General features: G+C 49.1%; 1 protein-coding gene across 1 annotated transcript in view; it reads left to right on the forward strand.

Annotated features, from left to right (window-relative positions):
* LOC115206869 (ubiquitin carboxyl-terminal hydrolase 32) overlaps positions 1–18,772 on the forward strand; it is a 48,956-nt gene that overhangs the window by 2,061 nt on the left and 28,123 nt on the right. The window contains exons 5-18 of the mRNA XM_029774046.1: positions 9–113; positions 473–478; positions 988–1,192; positions 7,981–8,112; positions 9,712–9,819; positions 10,121–10,236; positions 11,466–11,528; positions 11,977–12,060; positions 12,164–12,225; positions 12,338–12,440; positions 12,614–12,815; positions 13,067–13,260; positions 15,201–15,341; positions 18,103–18,262. Of these exons, the coding sequence (XP_029629906.1) occupies positions 9–113; positions 473–478; positions 988–1,192; positions 7,981–8,112; positions 9,712–9,819; positions 10,121–10,236; positions 11,466–11,528; positions 11,977–12,060; positions 12,164–12,225; positions 12,338–12,440; positions 12,614–12,815; positions 13,067–13,260; positions 15,201–15,341; positions 18,103–18,262 (1,681 nt within the window). The remainder of the gene's footprint in view (positions 1–8; positions 114–472; positions 479–987; positions 1,193–7,980; positions 8,113–9,711; positions 9,820–10,120; positions 10,237–11,465; positions 11,529–11,976; positions 12,061–12,163; positions 12,226–12,337; positions 12,441–12,613; positions 12,816–13,066; positions 13,261–15,200; positions 15,342–18,102; positions 18,263–18,772) is intronic.

Genomic DNA, 18,772 nt, shown 5'->3' on the forward strand with positions numbered 1-18,772 from the left:
TGGTGGAGGACTCTGGTGGAGACTCTGGTGGAGACTCTGGTGGAGACTCTGGTAGTGACTCTGGTAGTGACTCTGGTAGTGACTCTGGTAGTGACTCTGGTGGAGACTCTGTAGTAACTGGTAGAGACTCTGGTAGTGACTCTCTCTCTCTCTCAGCAGCAGCTTAGTCTTAGCTAGCCCTAGTCCTCTCTCTCTCTCTCAGCAGCAGCTTAGTCTTAGCTAGCCCTAGTCCTCTCTCTCTCTCTCTCAGCAGCAGCAGGTTAGTCTTAGCTAGCCCTAGTCCTCTCTCTCTCTCTCTCAGCAGCAGCAGGTTAGTCTTAGCTAGCCCTAGTCCTCTCTCTCTGTGTCTCTCTCTCTGTGTCTCTCTCTCTGTGTCTCTCTCTCTGTGTCTCTCTCTCTGTGTCTCTCTCTCTGTGTCTCTCTCTCTGTGTCTCTCTTTCTGTGTCTCTCTCTCTGTGTCTCTCTCTCTCAGCAGCAGGTTAGTCTTAGCTAGCCCTAGTCCTCTCTCTCTCTCTCTCTCTCTCTCCTCTCTCTCTCTCTCTCTCTCTCTCTGTGTCTCTCTCTCTCTGTGTCTCTCTCTCCTCTGTGTCTCTCTCTCTCTCTGTGTCTCTCTCTCTCTCTGTGTCTCGTTCACCATGTCTAGAAATACATGGTTGCATCACTGCCTGCTATGTGAACTGCTCGGCCTCCGACCACAAGGCACTACAGAGGGAAGTGTACACGGCCCAGTACATCAGTTCAAACAATAACAAATCAATAGGGTAGGGTATATGTTATTCATTCAAAAGCGCCAAAATGTATATACCAATCACAGTTTGCCCCTTTATTCACTGTTTCCGTTCTTGCGCTTGTTTTGTTTGGTAAGTGGAAGAGGCGGGCGGGCAGCCGCCTTGAACCTTATGATATAAACGCTACTCTGTGTCCGTCTCCCCAACAATACTATTTTTGTCAAGTACTCACCCGTTAAGTATTTAGTTACCCACCTAGCTGCAGACTCAATGCTTTGTTGTTGATGTGTTTTGTGTGTCTCAGGGGGAGAAAGTCAACTATGAGCGCTTTAAGAACTGGCTCCTTCAGAACACAGAGGCGTTCACCTTCTCCCGTTGGCTGCTCTCCGGAGGCGTGTGTGTCACCCTCACAGACGACAACGACACGCCCACCTTCTACCAGACTCTGGCCGGAGTTACACACTGTGAGTGACCCCTAACGCCCTGGCCCCCTGACGCCCTGGCCCCCTGACGCCCTGGCCCCCTGACGCCCTGGCCCCCTGACGCCCTGGCGCCCTGGCCCCTGACGCCCTGACGCCCTGACCCCCTGGCCCCTGACGCCCTGACCCCTGACGCCCTGACCCCTGACGCCCTGACCCCTGACGCCCTGACGCCCTGGCCCCCTGACGCCCTGGCCCCCGACGCCCTGACCCCCTGACGCCCTGGCCCCCTGACCCCTGACCCCCTGACCCCCTGACCCCCTGACCCCCTGACCCCCTGACCCCTGACCCCCTGACCCCTGACCCCCTGACCCCTGACCCCCTGACCCCCTGACCCCTGACCCCCTGACCCCCTGACCCCTGACCCCCTACCCGAAACTGACAGTTTTTGTTCGGTGCACATATTTCATATTATTTGGTATTTGTCACATTCTCTTTCTGTCAGTTAGAAAGAAAAATCTTACCATGTTGCCAGTCTAAGACCAATCAAAGATCTTACCATGTTGCCAACTAAAGACCAATCAAAGATCTTAGCTGCTTTCTATCCTGAGACCAATCAGAGAGCAGGAGAGATCTTTGCTGCCAATCAGAGAGAGTACCTTCAGACGGCTCGTAATCTGCTTCTACCCACTCACAGATGATCCTCTTAACTCTGTGAGAGGTGTGTGTGTGTGTGTGTGTGTGTGTGTGTGCACGCTCTGGCCATGAGGTGTGCACGGACTTTCCAGAACATACCCTACCTACACAACCACCTCACTCTTGGCTAAGACGCATTTGGACCGTCACCGACCTGACACACACACACACACACACACACACACACACACACACACAGCAGACGCCATGACGGACAAACAGTCTTCTTGTCGGTTGGGATATTAATGGAATACTATTGGAACAGGATGGTGCATGAGTGAGTTGTCGTGCTGTGTTTCCCCGAGCTGTTAGCCGTGTGTCCTGTGGAGACTACTATGGTGTACGCCAGGCCCGTCGGCACGTCTCTGGGCACGTGTGGTGGAATATGGTATGGTACCTCTGTTGCCACTCTGACAGAGTCGCACCTCTAGGTGGGTTACTGGGTACGCCAAATGGACCTCCTGTAGTTGATGGGTAGCGTCCCCAAAAAGGGTACCCTCTTCCCTAATCAAGTGCACTTGGAAGGGAATAGGGTGCCATTTGGGGGGGGGGGGGGTCCAACACTGACAAGTGTATCTTAGTAATTAACCGATTAGTTGGTGTGAGTTAGTGGCTGTATTTACTAGAGGTCGACCGATTATGATTTTTCAACGCCACTACCGATTTAAAAAAAAATGTCTTTATTTGTAATTATGACAATTACAACAATACTGAATGAACACTTATTTTAACTTAATATAATACATCAATAAAATCAATTTAGCCTCAAATAAATAATGAAACGTGTTCAATTTGGTTTAAATAATGCAAAAACAAAGTGTTGGAGAAGAAAGTAAAAGTGCAATATGTGCCATGTAAAAAAGCTAACGTTTAAGTTCCTTGCTCAGAACATGGGAACATATGAAAGCTGGTGGTTCCTTTTAACAGGAGTCTTCAATATTCCCAGGTAAGATGTTTTAGGTTGTAGTTATTATAGGAATTATAGGACTATTTCTCTCTATACGATTTGTATTTCATATACCTTTGACTATTGGATGTTCTTATAGGCACTTTAGTATTGCCAGTGTAACAGTATAGCTTCCGTCCCTCTCCTCGCTCCTACCTGGGCTCGAACCAGGAACACATCGACAACAGCCACCCTCGAAGCAGCATTACCCATGCAGAGCAAGGGGAACAACTACTCCAAGTCTCAGAGCGAGTGACGTTTGAAACGCTATTAGCGCGCACCCGGCTAACTAGCTAGCCATTTCACATCGGTTACACCAGCCTCATCTTGGGAGTTGATAGGCTTGAAGGGGTGGGTATAATTTGTGGAACGTTCCAACAGGAATCTGTTCCAAAAAAACATAAAGTAAAAGGTTGCCAACCAATAACCAACATACAAAGTAGCAACGCATACAAACCTAGCTAACTAGCTGCCGAATAGGCATCAGCTCACCACGTAGCTTATCCTTAATGTTTGTCCATAGGCAACCAGACATGTGAGGACAGACATTTTTCGGAATAAATGTGATGAGTGAAAAACGCAATGAAATAGACCACTCCCTACCCGGTATCTTATTCTGCCGCTATACAACTTTGTATGCGTTGTTTTTTGGAAACCTTGTTATTTACGAACGTTCCACAAATTATACCCAACCAGGTTGAAGTCATAAACAGCGCAATGCTTGAAGCACAGCGAAGGGCTGTTTGAATGAATGCTTACGAGCCTGCTGCTGCCTACCACCGCTCAGTCAGACTGCTCTATCAAATCATAGACTTAATTATAATATAATAAACACACAGAAATACGAGCCTTAGATCATTAATATGGTAGAATCCGGAAACTATCATCTCGAAAACAAAAGTTTTTTTTCTTTCAGTGACATACAGAACCGTTCCGTATTTTATCTAACGGGTGGCTAAGTCTAAATATTCCTGTTAGGCATTGTTGTTTATGGTTAGGTACATTGGTGCAACGACAGTACTTTTTAGCAAATGCGCTTGTTAAATCAACACCCGTTTGTCGAAGTAGGCTGTGATTCAATGAAAATTAACAGGCACGCATCGATTATATGCAACGCAGGACAGGACACGTTAGATAAACTAGTAATATCATCAACCATGTGTAGTTAACTAGTGATTATGTTAAGATAGTTTTTTTTATAAGTCTAATGCTAGCTAGCAACTTACCTTTGCTTCTTGCTGCCCTCGCGTAACAGGTAGTCAGCCTGTTAATCCTTGTGGAGTGCAATGTAAGGCAGGTGGTTAGAGCGTTGGACTGGCAACCAAAGGTTGCAAAAACAAATCCCCCCTGAACAAGGCAGTTAACCCCCGTTTCTAGGCCGTCATTGTAAATAAGAATGTGTTTTTAATCTGACTTGCCTAGTTAAATAAAGGTGTAAAAAAAATATATATAAAAAAATTAAAAAATAATCGGCAAATCGGTGGCCAAAAATACAGATTACCGATTGTTATGAAAACTTGAAATCGGCCCTAATTAATCGGCCATTCCGATTAATCGGTCGACCTCTAGTATTTACTGTGTAGTCCTCTCACTATCTTCCAGGTTGTAGAAGTGTTAATTGGAGGGTTTACGTATAAACTCACGTGTCATGAGTCCCAAACGCACAATGCAAATCACTTCTCTCTGTATGTCTGGCTACTCTGTCATGGAGATGTGCAGCCTCTTGTTTAAGAACAAAATACTGAATCAAACAGCAAGCAATTAAAGAGATCAGTCTAAACCAGCCAGTAGAGTCCTGTCCTGAAATAGACAGTTAGCCATTTAGCCTAGCGGTTAACCTAGCATGCTAAGCTAATGGGTGCATCGCAAATGGCACCCTATTCCCGGCATAGTCAGTGAGCTAGCTAGCAAGGGGATGAGGCATGTCCTGCAGTCAGTCAGTCTGGGGGCTAGCTAGTCCTGCAGTCAGTCAGTCTGGGGGCTAGCTAGTCCTGGAGCCAGTCAGTCAGGGGGCTAGCTAGTCCTGGAGCCAGTCAGTCTGGGGGCTAGCTAGTCCTGGAGCCAGTCAGTCTGGGGGCTAGCTAGTCCTGGAGCCAGTCAGTCTGGGGGCTAGCTAGTCCAGGAGCCAGTCAGTCTGGGGGCTAGCTAGTCCTGGAGCCAGTCAGTCTGGGGGCTAGCTAGTCCTGGAGCCAGTCAGTCTGGGGGCTAGCTAGTCCTGGAGCCAGTCAGTCTGGGGGCTAGCTAGTCCTGGAGCCAGTCAGTCTGGGGGCTAGCTAGTCCTGGAGCCAGTCAGTCTGGGGGCTAGCTAGGCCTGGAGCCAGTCAGTCTGGGGGCTAGCTAGTCCTGGAGCCAGTCAGTCTGGGGGCTAGCTAGTCCTGGAGCCAGTCAGTCTGGGGGCTAGCTAGTCCTGGAGCCAGTCAGTCTGGGGGCTAGCTAGTCCAGGAGCCAGTCAGTCTGGGGGCTAGCTAGTCCTGGAGCCAGTCAGTCTGGGGGCTAGCTAGTCCTGGAGCCAGTCAGTCTGGGGGCTAGCTAGTCCTGGAGCCAGTCAGTCTGGGGGCTAGCTAGTCCTGGAGCCAGTCAGTCTGGGGGCTAGCTAGGCCTGGAGCCAGTCAGTCTGGGGCTAGCTAGTCCTGGAGCCAGTCAGTCTGGGGGCTAGCTAGTCCTGGAGCCAGTCAGTCTGGGGGCTAGCTAGTCCTGGAGCCAGTCAGTCTGGGGGCTAGCTAGTCCAGGAGCCAGTCAGTCTGGGGGCTAGCTAGTCCAGGAGCCAGTCAGTCTGGGGGCTAGCTAGTCCTGGAGCCAGTCAGTCTGGGGGCTAGCTAGTCCAGGAGCCAGTCAGTCTGGGGGCTAGCTAGTCCAGGAGCCAGTCAGTCTGGGGGCTAGCTAGTCCAGGAGCCAGTCAGTCTGGGGGCTAGCTAGTCCAGGAGCCAGTCAGTCTGGGGGCTAGCTAGTCCTGGAGCCAGTCAGTCTGGGGGCTAGCTAGTCCTGGAGCCAGTCAGTCTGGGGGCTAGCTAGTCCTGGAGCCAGTCAGTCTGGGGGCTAGCTAGTCCTGGAGCCAGTCAGTCTGGGGGCTAGCTAGTCCTGGAGCCAGTCAGTCTGGGGGCTAGCTAGTCCTGGAGCCGATCCATAGAAGAGAGAAAGAGTTTTACAGATTAGCAGTGTCGGGCAGGCTGAGTAATGACACACAGCAACAAGATGAGCAGGTGTTTGTTCCCCTGCTCTGCTTTCCTCGCTAGTCCCTACCAGGCCTTTACCACTGCACGAGTCACTGCTAGGCTAGCTTCCCCCCTGCTCTGCTTTCCTCGCTAGTCCCTACCAGGCCTTTACCACTGCACGAGTCACTGCTAGGCTAGCCCCCGCTGGCGTGCGTTCAGTAAACACAACACAAATATCTTTCATTCAGCTTTGTTTAGTGTTTGGGATTGATACATGGACTATATTGGTGTATTTCTGAAAGACATTTTTGAGGACCTATATTTATTTTGTAGGTTTTATTTGTATTGCTTGGTGTGTGTGTGTGGCGTGTGTGTGCGTGCGTGCATATGACGTGCATGCTTGTTTGTTTATTGAGGATTTAGTATTGTCAAGCTGTTCTACTTAGTCAGCCAGTGGCAGGCCCCACCACACACCTGTCTCCTCCCAAACTCCACTCCATGCTTCTCAATTATTCATCTGTCCACTATTACTTTCCCCATGCCTTATGCATTCTCTCTCTGTCTCTCTCTCTGTCTCGCTCTCTGTCTCGCTCTCTGTCTCGCTCTCTGTCTCTCTCGCTCTCTGTCTCTCTCGCTCTCTGTCTCTCTCGCTCTCTGTCTCTCTCGCTCTCTGTCTCTCTCGCTCTCTGTCTCTCTCGCTCTCTGTCTCTCTCGCTCTCTGTCTCGCTCTCTGTCTCGCTCTCTGTCCTCTTGACCTCTCCACTTCTCTCTTTCTCCATCTGTCTTCAGATTGAACACACACACACCGATTTGCGCTCTCTCCACATAGTCAACTGAACCCTGCTGAGGCGGGCTATTCTAGGAATAAACCTTGGGGGGGGAGAGAAATAAATAAATAAATAGCCCCTATCAATCCACACGTACGTCCCAATCTGCAGCTTTCGCTGCTAGCCTGGCTACATTATCCCCCAGTGGGCTCGCTGTGTTATTGACCCATCAGTCTTATAAATGCAGACAGAAAACTAGAACGTCGGTCTTAGCAGTGAGACTTAGGAACCAGCTTGGCTTTGTGATGGAAATCTGGACTGGTCTCCTCTCCAGCCAGAAAATGAATGTGACTTAATCTACATCCCAAACATTACCCTATTCCCTAAATCAGTGCACTACAAAATCAGTGCACTACAAAATCAGTGCACTATTTAGGGTTCCATGGAGGCATGCGGTCTTGATTTTTGTTTTGTGATTTGACACCTGTCTGATTGACGTGTATGTGCTGGCTCATGGGCCAGTGTGGTGGAAAGGAAAGCCTGGGTTAGTATGAGCTAGTGAACCTTAGGTTAAACCTATTAGCTGTGGATTAGTGTGATGAAAGGAGAGGGAGGATTAACCCAGGGTCGACCGGCCCCTTTTCTGGCTGGCAGGTTTCATACTAAACAGTGGCTATGGTAGTACACCTATTGAGCCTTGGCACAGCCTTTAGGACCAGTCATGGTCTCAGCTCAAGACTAACCCTGGATAGACTAAATCACTTAACAGATAGAGTTAGAAAATTCATTTTGGAAGATTCCTGGAATAAGCTGGAAATCTGGAGGGGAGAAAAACCCTACTTAAAGATCTGGGGCCAGGCTACTACTAAAGACTATCCTCTGTGCTGCTTGTTACAAAGCTGTCCATAATCCATATGCCCATCAGAATGGAACCATGAAAACATATGACGTCATCGGCGGGGCTCCATATCTTAGTCCAAGTCCATGTAGTCCCCCTCTGGCCCCCGCGTGGTCCCCCTCTGGCCCCCGCGCGGTCCCCCTCTTGGCCTCCCCCTCTGGCCCCCGCGCGGTCCCCCTCTGGCCCCATATAGAGATGAACTGAGGCTGGGTGGAAATCTACACTGTTTCCTTTCCTTAATGTACTAGCACTGCTAGGTCATGTGACTTGTGTTCTAGTAAGACGATGCTCAGCGACTCTAGAAAAATCACTCTAGATTGGTTGCCATTTTGATTATTTAAAAAAAAGTGTTTTCTTCCTCTCCCCTCCTACAGTAGAAGAGTCTGATATCATTGACTTGGAGAAGCGCTATTGGCTGCTGAAAGCCCAGTCCAGGACCGGACGCTTTGACTTGGAAACCTTTGTCCCGCTGGTCTCTCCTCCCATTCACGCTTCGCTAAGTAAAGGTATGTCATGTTTCTGATGTGTATTTGTGATGCCAGGTAGATTATTATTGGGACATGGTAAACCTGGTGCCCCCCCAGCCAGACAGTTACCCATGAACACTCAAACATGCACTAAATGATGTTTAAATGCTATACTTTGTACACATACATATTTTTTTATGGATTATTTGGATGAGAAGCCCTTCTGATGGTCTCTCAATGTTTAGGACCATGTTGTTTGGATTGCTTTTGACCACAGAAGCCTCGGCACCACTGCTTGTGTTGTGAAAAATAGTTTAAAGGAAAAGATGGGGGCTGGCCTTTGGAAGAGGTGTCTTTTGTGCTAGCTAATGTTTACTTATAGCTGCATTGTCGATCACACAAAGGTTAGCAGCTAACGTTAGCTAGCATGTAGCTAGCAGGCTAACTTGATTATAAAGGCGAACATGTCAACAATGACCTGAACAGGAGAATGTTGGCCATTTTTTTTATTTGTGACTTTTGTCACTATGCTGTTGGCTGTGTTTTGAGTTTGGCGGCAATAGTAGCAGCTTAGTGACCTTCTGCTCTCTCACTCCACTGGCTCCCAGAGCGAGGAACAATGACGATCGTTCGAGTGGGCGGGTTTTAGTGTAAACACACAGCTCTCCCCGAGGCCAGCCCATTGGCTATGGCTGGGCCCAAACCCCTATGTTTTCCTTCAAACAAAACAAAATGTATCTCACAACACGAGCAGTGACAGGCTTCTGTTTTGAAAAGTCATGTTATGCATGTCTAGCACTTTTTTTTTTATAAAACTAAACATATTTTAAAAGTTTCTGTCAGAATTTCTGTTTTACATTTCAATCTGTGGTTCATCATGTAAAATACATGAACATTTATGACTGGAAATGTCATCCTTGTGATCCGGTTAGACGAGTTCCCTCTGTTTTTATTCAAGCCCTCACACAAAGCTATTTCTCTTTTAACAAAGATCAATTTTAATAGTAGAACTTGGCATTCTTGGCTAATTTAGCAAACGTGGCGTACTTGGCTAATTTAGCAAACGTGGCGTACTTGGCTAATTTAGCAAACGTGGCGTACTTGGCTAATTTAGCAAACGTGGCGTACTTGGCTAATTTAGCAAACGTGGCGTACCTGGCTAATTTAGCAAACGTGGCGTACTTGGCTAATTTAGCAAACGTGGCGTACTTGGCTAATTTAGCAAACGTGGCGTACTTGGCTAATTTAGCAAACGTGGCGTACTTGGCTAATTTAGCAAACGAGGCGTACTTGGCTAATTTAGCAAACGAGGCGTACTTGGCTAATTTAGCAAACGTGGCGTACCTGGCTAATTTAGCAAACGTGGCGTACCTGGCTAATTTAGCAAACGTGGCGTACTTGGCTAATTTAGCAAACGTGGCGTACTTGGCTAATTTAGCAAACGTGGCGTACTTGGCTAATTTAGCAAACGAGGCGTACTTGGCTAATTTAGCAAACGTGGCGTACTTGGCTAATTTAGCAAACGTGGCGTACTTGGCTAATTTAGCAAACGTGGCGTACTTGGCTAATTTAGCAAACGTGGCGTACCTGGCTAATTTAGCAAACGTGGCATACTTGACTTTTGATCTTGTTTTCCAGGTTTGTTTCATGCGTTTGATGAGAACCTGGACAATCACATCGACTTTAAGGAGATCTCCTGTGGCCTGTCTGCCTGTTGCCGGGGGCCCGTCGCCGAGAGGCAGAAATGTAAGAGCTGCTGTGTGATCTGTTCTCATAGGTAGAGATTTCCAAACCGAAGGCTTCCTTTCACACATTATGGGCAATGGTTGCTAATATCTTGGGGAGAAGACACCAGTAAAAACATTTTTCTCTGGTGTATTTGTTAAAATAAGATCAATTCAGAGATTACTTTGAAGGATCTCTAGGTTTGGTCCATGTAGACTTAGCCATCAGCTGGATCAGTGTTAGATCATTTGAAGCTCTTATTGGAGTCTAGTTAGAAACTCTAATATTATATTTGTATCCTCCCTTCTCTCTTGTTTCCCAGTTTGTTTCAAAGTGTTTGATGTGGACCGGGATGGGGTTCTGTCTCGAGACGAAATCCATGAAATGGTGGTCGCACTCCTGGAGGTGTGGAAAGACAATCGCACACATACACTTCCTGTAAGTACTGGTAGTCAGACACACTCCCTGTAGTCAGACACACTCCCTGTAGTCAGACACACTCCCTGTAGTCAGACACACTCCCTGTAGTCAGACACACTCCCTGTAGTCAGACACACTCCCTGTAAGTACTGGTAGTCAGACACACTCCCTGTAAGTACTGGTAGTTAGACACACTCCCTGTAGTCAGACACACTCCCTGTAAGTACAGGTAGTCAGATACAGGTAGTTAGACACACTCCCTGTAAGTACAGGTAGTCAGATACAGGTAGTTAGACACACTCCCTGTAGTCAGACACACTCCCTGTAGTCAGACACACTCCCAGTCAGTACCGGTAGTCAGACACACTCCCTGTAGTCAGACACACTCCCAGTCAGTACCGGTAGCCAGACACACTCCCTGTAGTCAGACACACTCCCTGTAGTCAGACACACTCCCTGTAGTCAGACACACTCCCTGTCAGTACCGGTAGTCAGACACACTCCCTGTAGTCAGACACACTCCCTGTAAGTACTGGTAGCCAGACACACTCCCTGTAGTCAGACACACTCCCTGTAGTCAGACACACTCCCTGTAGTCAGACACACTCCCTGTAGTCAGACACACTCCCTGTAGTCAGACACACTCCCTGTAGTCAGACACACTCCCTGTAGTCAGACACACTCCCTGTAAGTACCGGTAGTTAGACACACTCCCTGTCAGTACTGGTAGTCAGATACAGGTAGTCAGATAAACATTTAGTAGTGAATTGTATACAAGTGTAACTTCATCACAACAGAGACTTGCCGATAGATATAGACCTCTATGGATTCACCAGTTCCCGCTTTCTCCCGTTGTGCTGTTTCCAAACAAACACGTGACTGACTGAACTGTTCTGGGGATCTACGGTGAGCTTCGTAATGTGACGGGTGAAATGAAGAACCCAATCTGCTTCATCTCCTAACGTATTGCACAAGTTGACTGCAGGTATTCACTTAAAAAAAAAGTAGCTACAAATATTCACATTTATTGAAAAAACTTCAAATAAATAGTTATGAAGGTATCTCATGGATTTTTCCCAAAATACCCCGGTTTCTACGGTTTCTACGGTTTACTCCTAAACCTGGTGGACACAGACACACTCCCTGTAAGAACTGCTGAGATACAGGCTAAACGGCTAGTGTATTGGAGGTGGTTGGGTTTGATAAGTACCTTACCTAAGTTTTGATTCTTGTTGTCCTGTTTTCAGGAATTGCTCACCAACGTGTCGGACATAGTGGAAGGAATCCTGAAGATACACGACACGACCAAGGTGAGACTCTTCTAGGAGAAATCAGGTGTTTATGGGGCGGCGGGGTAGCCTAGTGGTTAGAGGGGCGGCGGGGTAGCCTAGTGGTTAGAGGGGCGGCAGGTAGCCTAGTGGTTAGAGGGGCGGCGGGGTAGCCTAGTGGTTAGAGGGGCGGCGGGGTAGCCTAGCGGTTAGAGCGTTGGGCCAGTAACTGAAAGGTTGCTGGAACGAATCCCTGAACCAACAAGGTAAAAATCTGTCGTTCTGGCCTTGAACAAGGCCACTGTTCCCCGGTGGGCCTTCAGTGTAAATAAGAATTTGTTATAAACTGACTTGCCTAGTTAAATACGTTTTTTTTTTTTACGTGGTTTTGTAACGTGGTTGGGACTATAATTCACATAACGTGACTGCTGTCCACTGACATTTAGCCCTTGTTGTATTTCACACTAACCTTTGACCCCTGCACACACAGCTGGGTCACCTGACCCTAGAGGACTACCAAATCTGGAGTGTGACGAGCGCTCTGGCCAACGAGTTCCTCAACCTGCTGTTCCAGGTCAGAACACACACACACACACACACACTCTCTCATTTTGTGGTTTGTTCCAGGTGTGTGTGTGTCTCTGTTTTGTAGTTGACTTTCTGTGTGTTTTCTGCAGGTGTCCCACATTGTCCTGGGCCTTCGGCCTGCTACTCCTGAAGAGGAAGGACAAATCATCAGGTATACACATCTCCTGAAGAACTCTTGTGTTTTACACCTCTACACTTTAACGCTCTGAAATCTGGTGTGTGTGTGTGTGTGTGTGTGTGTGTGTGTGTGTGTGTGTGTTCAGGGGGTGGCTGGAGAGAGAGGGCAGACATGGGCTTCAGCCTGGTGAGAACAGGTTCCTCATCTCCAGCCAGTGGTGGAAGCTGTGGAAAGACTACGTCAGATATGTGAGTGGAAGTGCAAAATCTGCGTCCTAAATGGCACCAGGGCTCATAGGGTCAAAAGTAGTGCGTTACATAGGGAGTAGGATGCCGTTTGGGAAGCCTAACTGTTAAATTGAAGAATATGATAATCACAACAACCCAAGGTTTACTGACCATCCTCTCCTCTCTCTCCCCAGGACCACAAGTCCATCGTAGTGGATCAGCCCTCTATCCTCTCCTCTTTGAGGAATCCTCAGGCCTCTGCCACCGTCGAGCCTGCCCCCCTGAAGCCAGGGGTAGGTGAAAGTCTGGGGGTCCCCAGCCCAGCCAGCCCCTCAGAGGAGAGGTCCCCTAATGCTGTGTCCAGCGCCTCTGAAGCCACAGAGTCCCACAACACAGGTCAGTGACCAGACTGGCCACTAGGGAGCACTGTGCTCAATGTTATAGCCTCAGATTATGGTTTATAACTGTTTATTAAGTATTTATAAACTACGTATCAATAAATGATTTACTGTTTATAAACTACTTTTAACCTTTTATGTTCCCTCTAAGGGTACTTGAACCTGAATGTAAAGTGTTCCTGTACTTGAACCTGAATATAAAGTGTGTTACTCTGATGCCCCCCTCTCCCTCCTCCTCCTCCTCCTCAGTGGTGACCACCCAGACCGGCCCCTCAGCCACAGAGATCTGTTTTGCCCGGCAACACAACGTGTCAGACAACAACCAGTGTTTCTCCGGGTCCAACGGCCACATCCCTTCCCTCTCTCAGTCCCAGTCCCAGCTGGCAGCTCAGAGGCCTGGAGCCATCGACAACCAGCCCCTGGTCAACACAGACCCCATGAAGGTGTGTGTTTGCCTCCCATATTATATAGTGGTTACATCTAATATATTGTCTTGTACATTTTCCAACATCAAGTTGTTGATTTAAGTTCAAGGAGAAAACATTTTTATTCCATCCAACCATCTGTCTGTCTCTCTCTCGGTTTCTCTCTCTCTCTCGGTGTGTCTCTCTCTCTCTCTCTCGGTGTGTCTCTCTCTCTTGGTGTCTCTCTCTCTCTCTCTCTCGGTGTCTCTCTCTCTCTCGGTGTCTCTCTCTCTCGGTGTCTCTCTCTCTCTCTCGGTGTCTCTCTCTCTCTCTCGGTGTCTCTCTCTCTCTCTCGGTGTCTCTCTCTCTCTCGGTGTCTCTCTCTCTCTCGGTGTCTCTCTCTCTCTCGGTGTCTCTCTCTCTCTCGGTGTCTCTCTCTCTCTCGGTGTGTCTCTCTCTCTCTCGGTGTGTCTCTCTCTCTCTCGGTGTCTCTCTCTCTCTCGGTGTCTCTCTCTCTCGGTGTCTCTCTCTCTCTCGGTGTGTCTCTCTCTCTCTCTCGGTGTGTCTCTCTCTCTCTCTCGGTGTGTCTCTCTCTCTCTCTCGGTCTCTCTCTCTCTCTCGGTGTCTCTCTCTCTCTCGGTGTGTGTCTCTCTCTCTCGGTGTCTCCCTCTCTCTCGGTGTCTCTCTCTCTCTCGGTGTCTCTCTCTCTCTCGGTGTCTCTCTCTCTCTCGGTGTCTCTCTCTCTCTCTCGGTGTGTGTGTCTCTCTCTCTCTCTCTCGGTGTGTCTCTCTCTCTCTCTCTCTCGGTGTCTGTGTCTCTCTCTCTCTCTCTCTCAGTGTGTCTCTCTCTCTCTCTCTCTCTGTGTGTCTCTCTCTCTCTCTCTCTCTCTCTCTCTCTCTCTCTCTCTCTCGGTGTGTCTCTCTCTCTCTCTCTCTCTCTCTCTCGGTGTGTGTGTGTGTCTCTCTCTCTCTCTCTCTCTCTCTCGGTGTGTCTCTCTCTCTCTCTCTCTCTCTCTCTCTCGGTGTGTGTCTCTCTCTCTCGGTGTCTCTCTCTCTCTCTCTCTCTGTGTCTCTCTCTCTCTCTCTCGGTGTGTGTCTCTCTCTCTCGGTGTCTTCTCTCTCTCTCTGTGTCTCTCTCTCTCTCTCTCTCTCGGTGTCTCTCTCTCTCTCTCGGGTGTCTCTCTCTCTCGGTGTGTGTGTGTGTGTCTCTCTCTCTCGGTGTGTGTGTGTGTGTCTCTCTCTCTCGGTGTGTCTCTCTCTCTCTCTCGGTGTCTCTCTCTCTCTCGGTGTCTCTCTCTCTCTCGGTTTCTTTCTCTCTCTCTCGGTGTGTCTCTCTCTCGGTGTGTGTCTCTCTCTCTCTCGGTGTGTGTGTCTCTCTCTCTCTCTCTCGGTGTGTGTGTGTCTCTCTCTCTCTCTCTCGGTGTGTGTGTGTGTCTCTCTCTCTCTCTCTCGGTGTGTGTGTGTCTCTCTCTCTCTCTCTCGGTGTGTGTGTGTCTCTCTCTCTCTCTCTCGGTGTTGTGTGTCTCTCTCTCTCTCTCTCTCTCTCTCTCTCTCTCGGTGTGTGTGTCTCTCTCTCTCTCTCTCGGTGTGTGTGTCTCTCTCTCTCTCTCTCGGTGTGTGTCTCTCTCTCTCTCTCTCGGTGTGTCTCTCTCTCTCTCTCTCTCGGTGTGTCTCTCTCTCTCTCTCTCTCTCGGTGTGTCTCTCTCTCTCTCTCTCTCTCTCGGTGTGTCTCTCTCTCTCGGTGTGTGTCTCTCTCTCTCTCGGTGTGTCTCTCTCTCTCGGTGTGTGTGTCTCTCTCTCTCTCTCTCTCGGTGTGTCTCTCTCTCTGTCCCCCTGTACATGATCTTATCTCTGAGCTCTGACGATACGGCCAGCAGGCATTAGATATGGCCTGTGTATATCCATCATCAGTAATGGAGGAGGAGATAATGTGTTTTATGTGTCCTCCTCTGACCCCCTGTCTCTCTCCTGTTCCCCCAGGCCCCCTCATTGACCATGGAAGGAGGCCGGTTGAAGCAGTCCTTACAGCTGGTGGCGGGCAGGGACTTTGAGACGGTACCAGAGCCTGTGTGGAGGGCGCTGTTCCACTGGTATGGAGCCAACCTCAGCCTGCCACGACCGGTACGGATGGACCCACAACACAACCACCTCTCACACTATTGACCGTAGATGGACCCACAACACGACCCCAACTAGGACTGTTGCAGTGACCGTATTACCGTCTTGACGGCGCAGAAAAATTCCACGTGACCATTGAGTCACTGTAATCTCCTTTTATGCACTCTGGACGTATGTTGGTAGTACTAACGACCATCAGGTCCTAATGGCCTGGTACTCAGGGCTCTAACGACCATCAGGTTCTAATGGCCTGGTACTCAGGGCTCTAACGACCATCGGGTCCTAATGGCCTGGTACTCAGGGCTCTAACGACCATCGGGTCCTAATGGCCTGGTACTCAGGGCTCTAACGACCATCGGGTCCTAATGGCCTGGTACTCAGGGCTCTAACGACCATCGGGTCCTAATGGCCTGGTACTCAGGGCTCTAACGACCATCAGGTCCTAATGGCCTGGTACTCAGGGCTCTAACGACCATCGGGTCCTAATGGCCTGGTACTCAGGGCTCTAACGACCATCGGGTCCCTAATGGCCTGGTACTCCGGGCCTCTAACGACCATCGGTCCTAATTGACTGGTACTCAGGGCTCTAACGACCATCGGGTCCTAATGGCCTGGTACTCAGGGCTCTAACGACCATCGGGTCCCTAATGCTGGTACTCAGGGCTCTAACGACCATCGGGTCCTAATGGCCTGGTACTCAGGGCTCTAACGACCATCAGGTCCTAATAGCCTGGTACTCAGGGCTCTAACGACCATCAGGTCCTAATGGCCTGGTACTCAGGGCTCTAACGAACCATCAGGTCCTAATGGCCTGGTACTCAGGGCTTCTAACGACCAAGGTCTAATACGACCATCAGGTCCTAATGGCCTGGTACTCAGGGCTCTAACGACCATCAGGTCTAATGGCCTGGTACTCAGGGCTCTAACGACCATCAGGTCCTAATGGCCTGGTACTCAGGGCTCTAACGACCATCAGGTCCTAATGGCCTGGTACTCAGGGCTCTAACGACCATCAGGTCCTAATGGCCTGGTACTCAGGGCTCTAACGACCATCAGGTCCTAATGGCCTGGTACTCAGGGCTCTAACGACCATCAGGTCCTAATAGCCTGGTACTAAGAGTTCTATTGTCCCTCTAACCACTCTGACATCAATACAAATGCTATCGAAAATCACATCAAACACTTATCAATAAAACAGTATCATGCTTTTAAAACTCACCTCACTGCGATTATCAGTTTGAAGAAAGAAGTTCAACAGCAGGTTGAAACAGAGTGTAAAACATGGTCGTTGTTAAGTCTAAAGCCTAACATAAGGAAATGGACAGAGCTTTCTCAGGTGACGATTCATTCAAAAACAACCACATAGCATGTTAATTTATGCATAGTCATAGGCTTCTGAGCCTGGGGGGAAAAAAACTGAGTTAAAATAATGTTTGTGCCGTTATATAATACATAGCCTAACACATATTACGCATGGCAGAAAAACATTGTCTTTTACATGACAATCAGCTGACAAAATGTCATGACTGCCACAGCCATCCCTTACACTGCCACAGCCATCCCTTACACTGCCACTGAACCGTTTGCCCTGTCACTGAACCGTTTGCCCTGTCACTGAACCGTTTGCCCTGTCACTGAACCGTTTGCCCTGTCACTGAACCGTTTGCCCTGTCACTGAACCAATGTTTGCCCTGTCACTGAACCACCGTTTGCCCTGTCACTGAACCATTTACCCTGTCACTGAACCATTTGCCCTGTCACTGAACCGTTTGCCCTGTCACTGAACCATAGATCAGGGGTGTCAAACTCATGGGTCTAGTGTCTGTGGGTTTTAGTTTTCCTTTTCAATTAAGACCCAGACAACCAGGTGAGGGGAGTTCCTTACTGAGACCTAGACAACCAGGTGAGGAGAGTTCCTTACTGAGACCTAGACAACCAGGTGAGGGGAGTTCCTTACTGAGACCTAGACAACCAGGTGAGGGGAGTTCCTTACTGAGACCTAGACAACCAGGTGAGGGGAGTTCCTTACTGAGACCTAGACAACCAGGTGAGGGGAGTTCCTTACTGAGACCTAGACAACCAGGTGAGGAGAGTTCCTTACTGAGACCTAGACAACCAGGTGAAGGGAGTTCCTTACTGAGACCTAGACAACCAGGTGAGGAGAGTTCCTTACTGAGACCTAGACAACCAGGTGAGGAGAGTTCCTTACTGAGACCTGGACAACCAGGTGAGGAGAGTTCCTTACTGAGACCTAGACGACCAGGTGAGGGGAGTTCCTTACTGAGACCTAGACGACCAGGTGAGGGGAGTTCCTTACTGAGACCTAGACGACCAGGTGAGGGGAGTTCCTTACTGAGACCTAGACGACCAGGTGAGGGGAGTTCCTTACTGAGACCTAGACGACCAGGTGAGGGGAGTTCCTTACTGAGACCTAGACAACCAGGTGAGGGGAGTTCATTACTGAGACCTAGACGACCAGGTGAGGGGAGTTCCTTACTGAGACCTAGACAACCAGGTGAGGAGAGTTCCTTACTGAGACCTAGACAACCAGGTGAGGGGAGTTCCTTGGTGGAATGAGTTTGACACTTGTGCCATAGATGGTCTGCTTGAGGTCCGGGTCTGGCTTGAGCGATTTTTCAAACCATTCTGGATGATTTTCGTGAACTTTTTAGTATGTATGTGTACCTAAAGTTAGGGTTCAGCCCTTAGCGGTAATTGTTGAATGCATGTACTCTCTTTTCCTCCTCCTGTCCTTTTTTCCCAGGTGATCCAGCAGACGGAAACAGGCCATGCTGAGCTGGAACTCTTCCCACGCTACCTCCTCTTCCTGCGGCAGCAGCCCGCCACACGCACCCCCCAGTCCAACATCTGGGTTAACATGGGTATGACCAGCCTGAGAATGTTCCCCCAGCACCTCCCCAGAGGTAATGTAAGCCTGCAGCAAGAAAGAAAGACGGCCTGCTAGGAGCCAACAAACGCTTCTACTACTACTACTGAAGTCCACCCCTAATCATGCTGTTATAATGGACTGGTCCGGCCCCTAATCATGCTGTTATAATGGACTGGTCCGGCTCCTAATCATGCTGTTATAATGGACTGGTCCGGCCCCTAATCATGCTGTTATAATGGACTGGTCCGCCCCTAATCATGCTGTTATAATGGACTGGTCCGGCCTCTAATCATGCTGTTATAATGGACTGGTCCGGCCCTAATCATGCTGTTATAATGGACTGGTCCGGCCCCTAATCATACTGTTATAATGGACTGGTCCGGCTCCTAATCATGCTGTTATAATGGACTGGTCCGGCCCCTAATCATGCTGTTATAATGGACTGGTCCGGCCCCTAATCATGCTGTTATAATGGACTGGTCCGGCCTCTAATCATGCTGTTATAATGGACTGGTCCGGCCTCTAATCATACTGTTATAATGGA

The sequence above is a fragment of the Salmo trutta genome, chromosome 13 (genome assembly GCF_901001165.1).
Source record: "Salmo trutta chromosome 13, fSalTru1.1, whole genome shotgun sequence".
Classification (NCBI taxonomy): Eukaryota; Metazoa; Chordata; class Actinopteri; order Salmoniformes; family Salmonidae; genus Salmo; species Salmo trutta.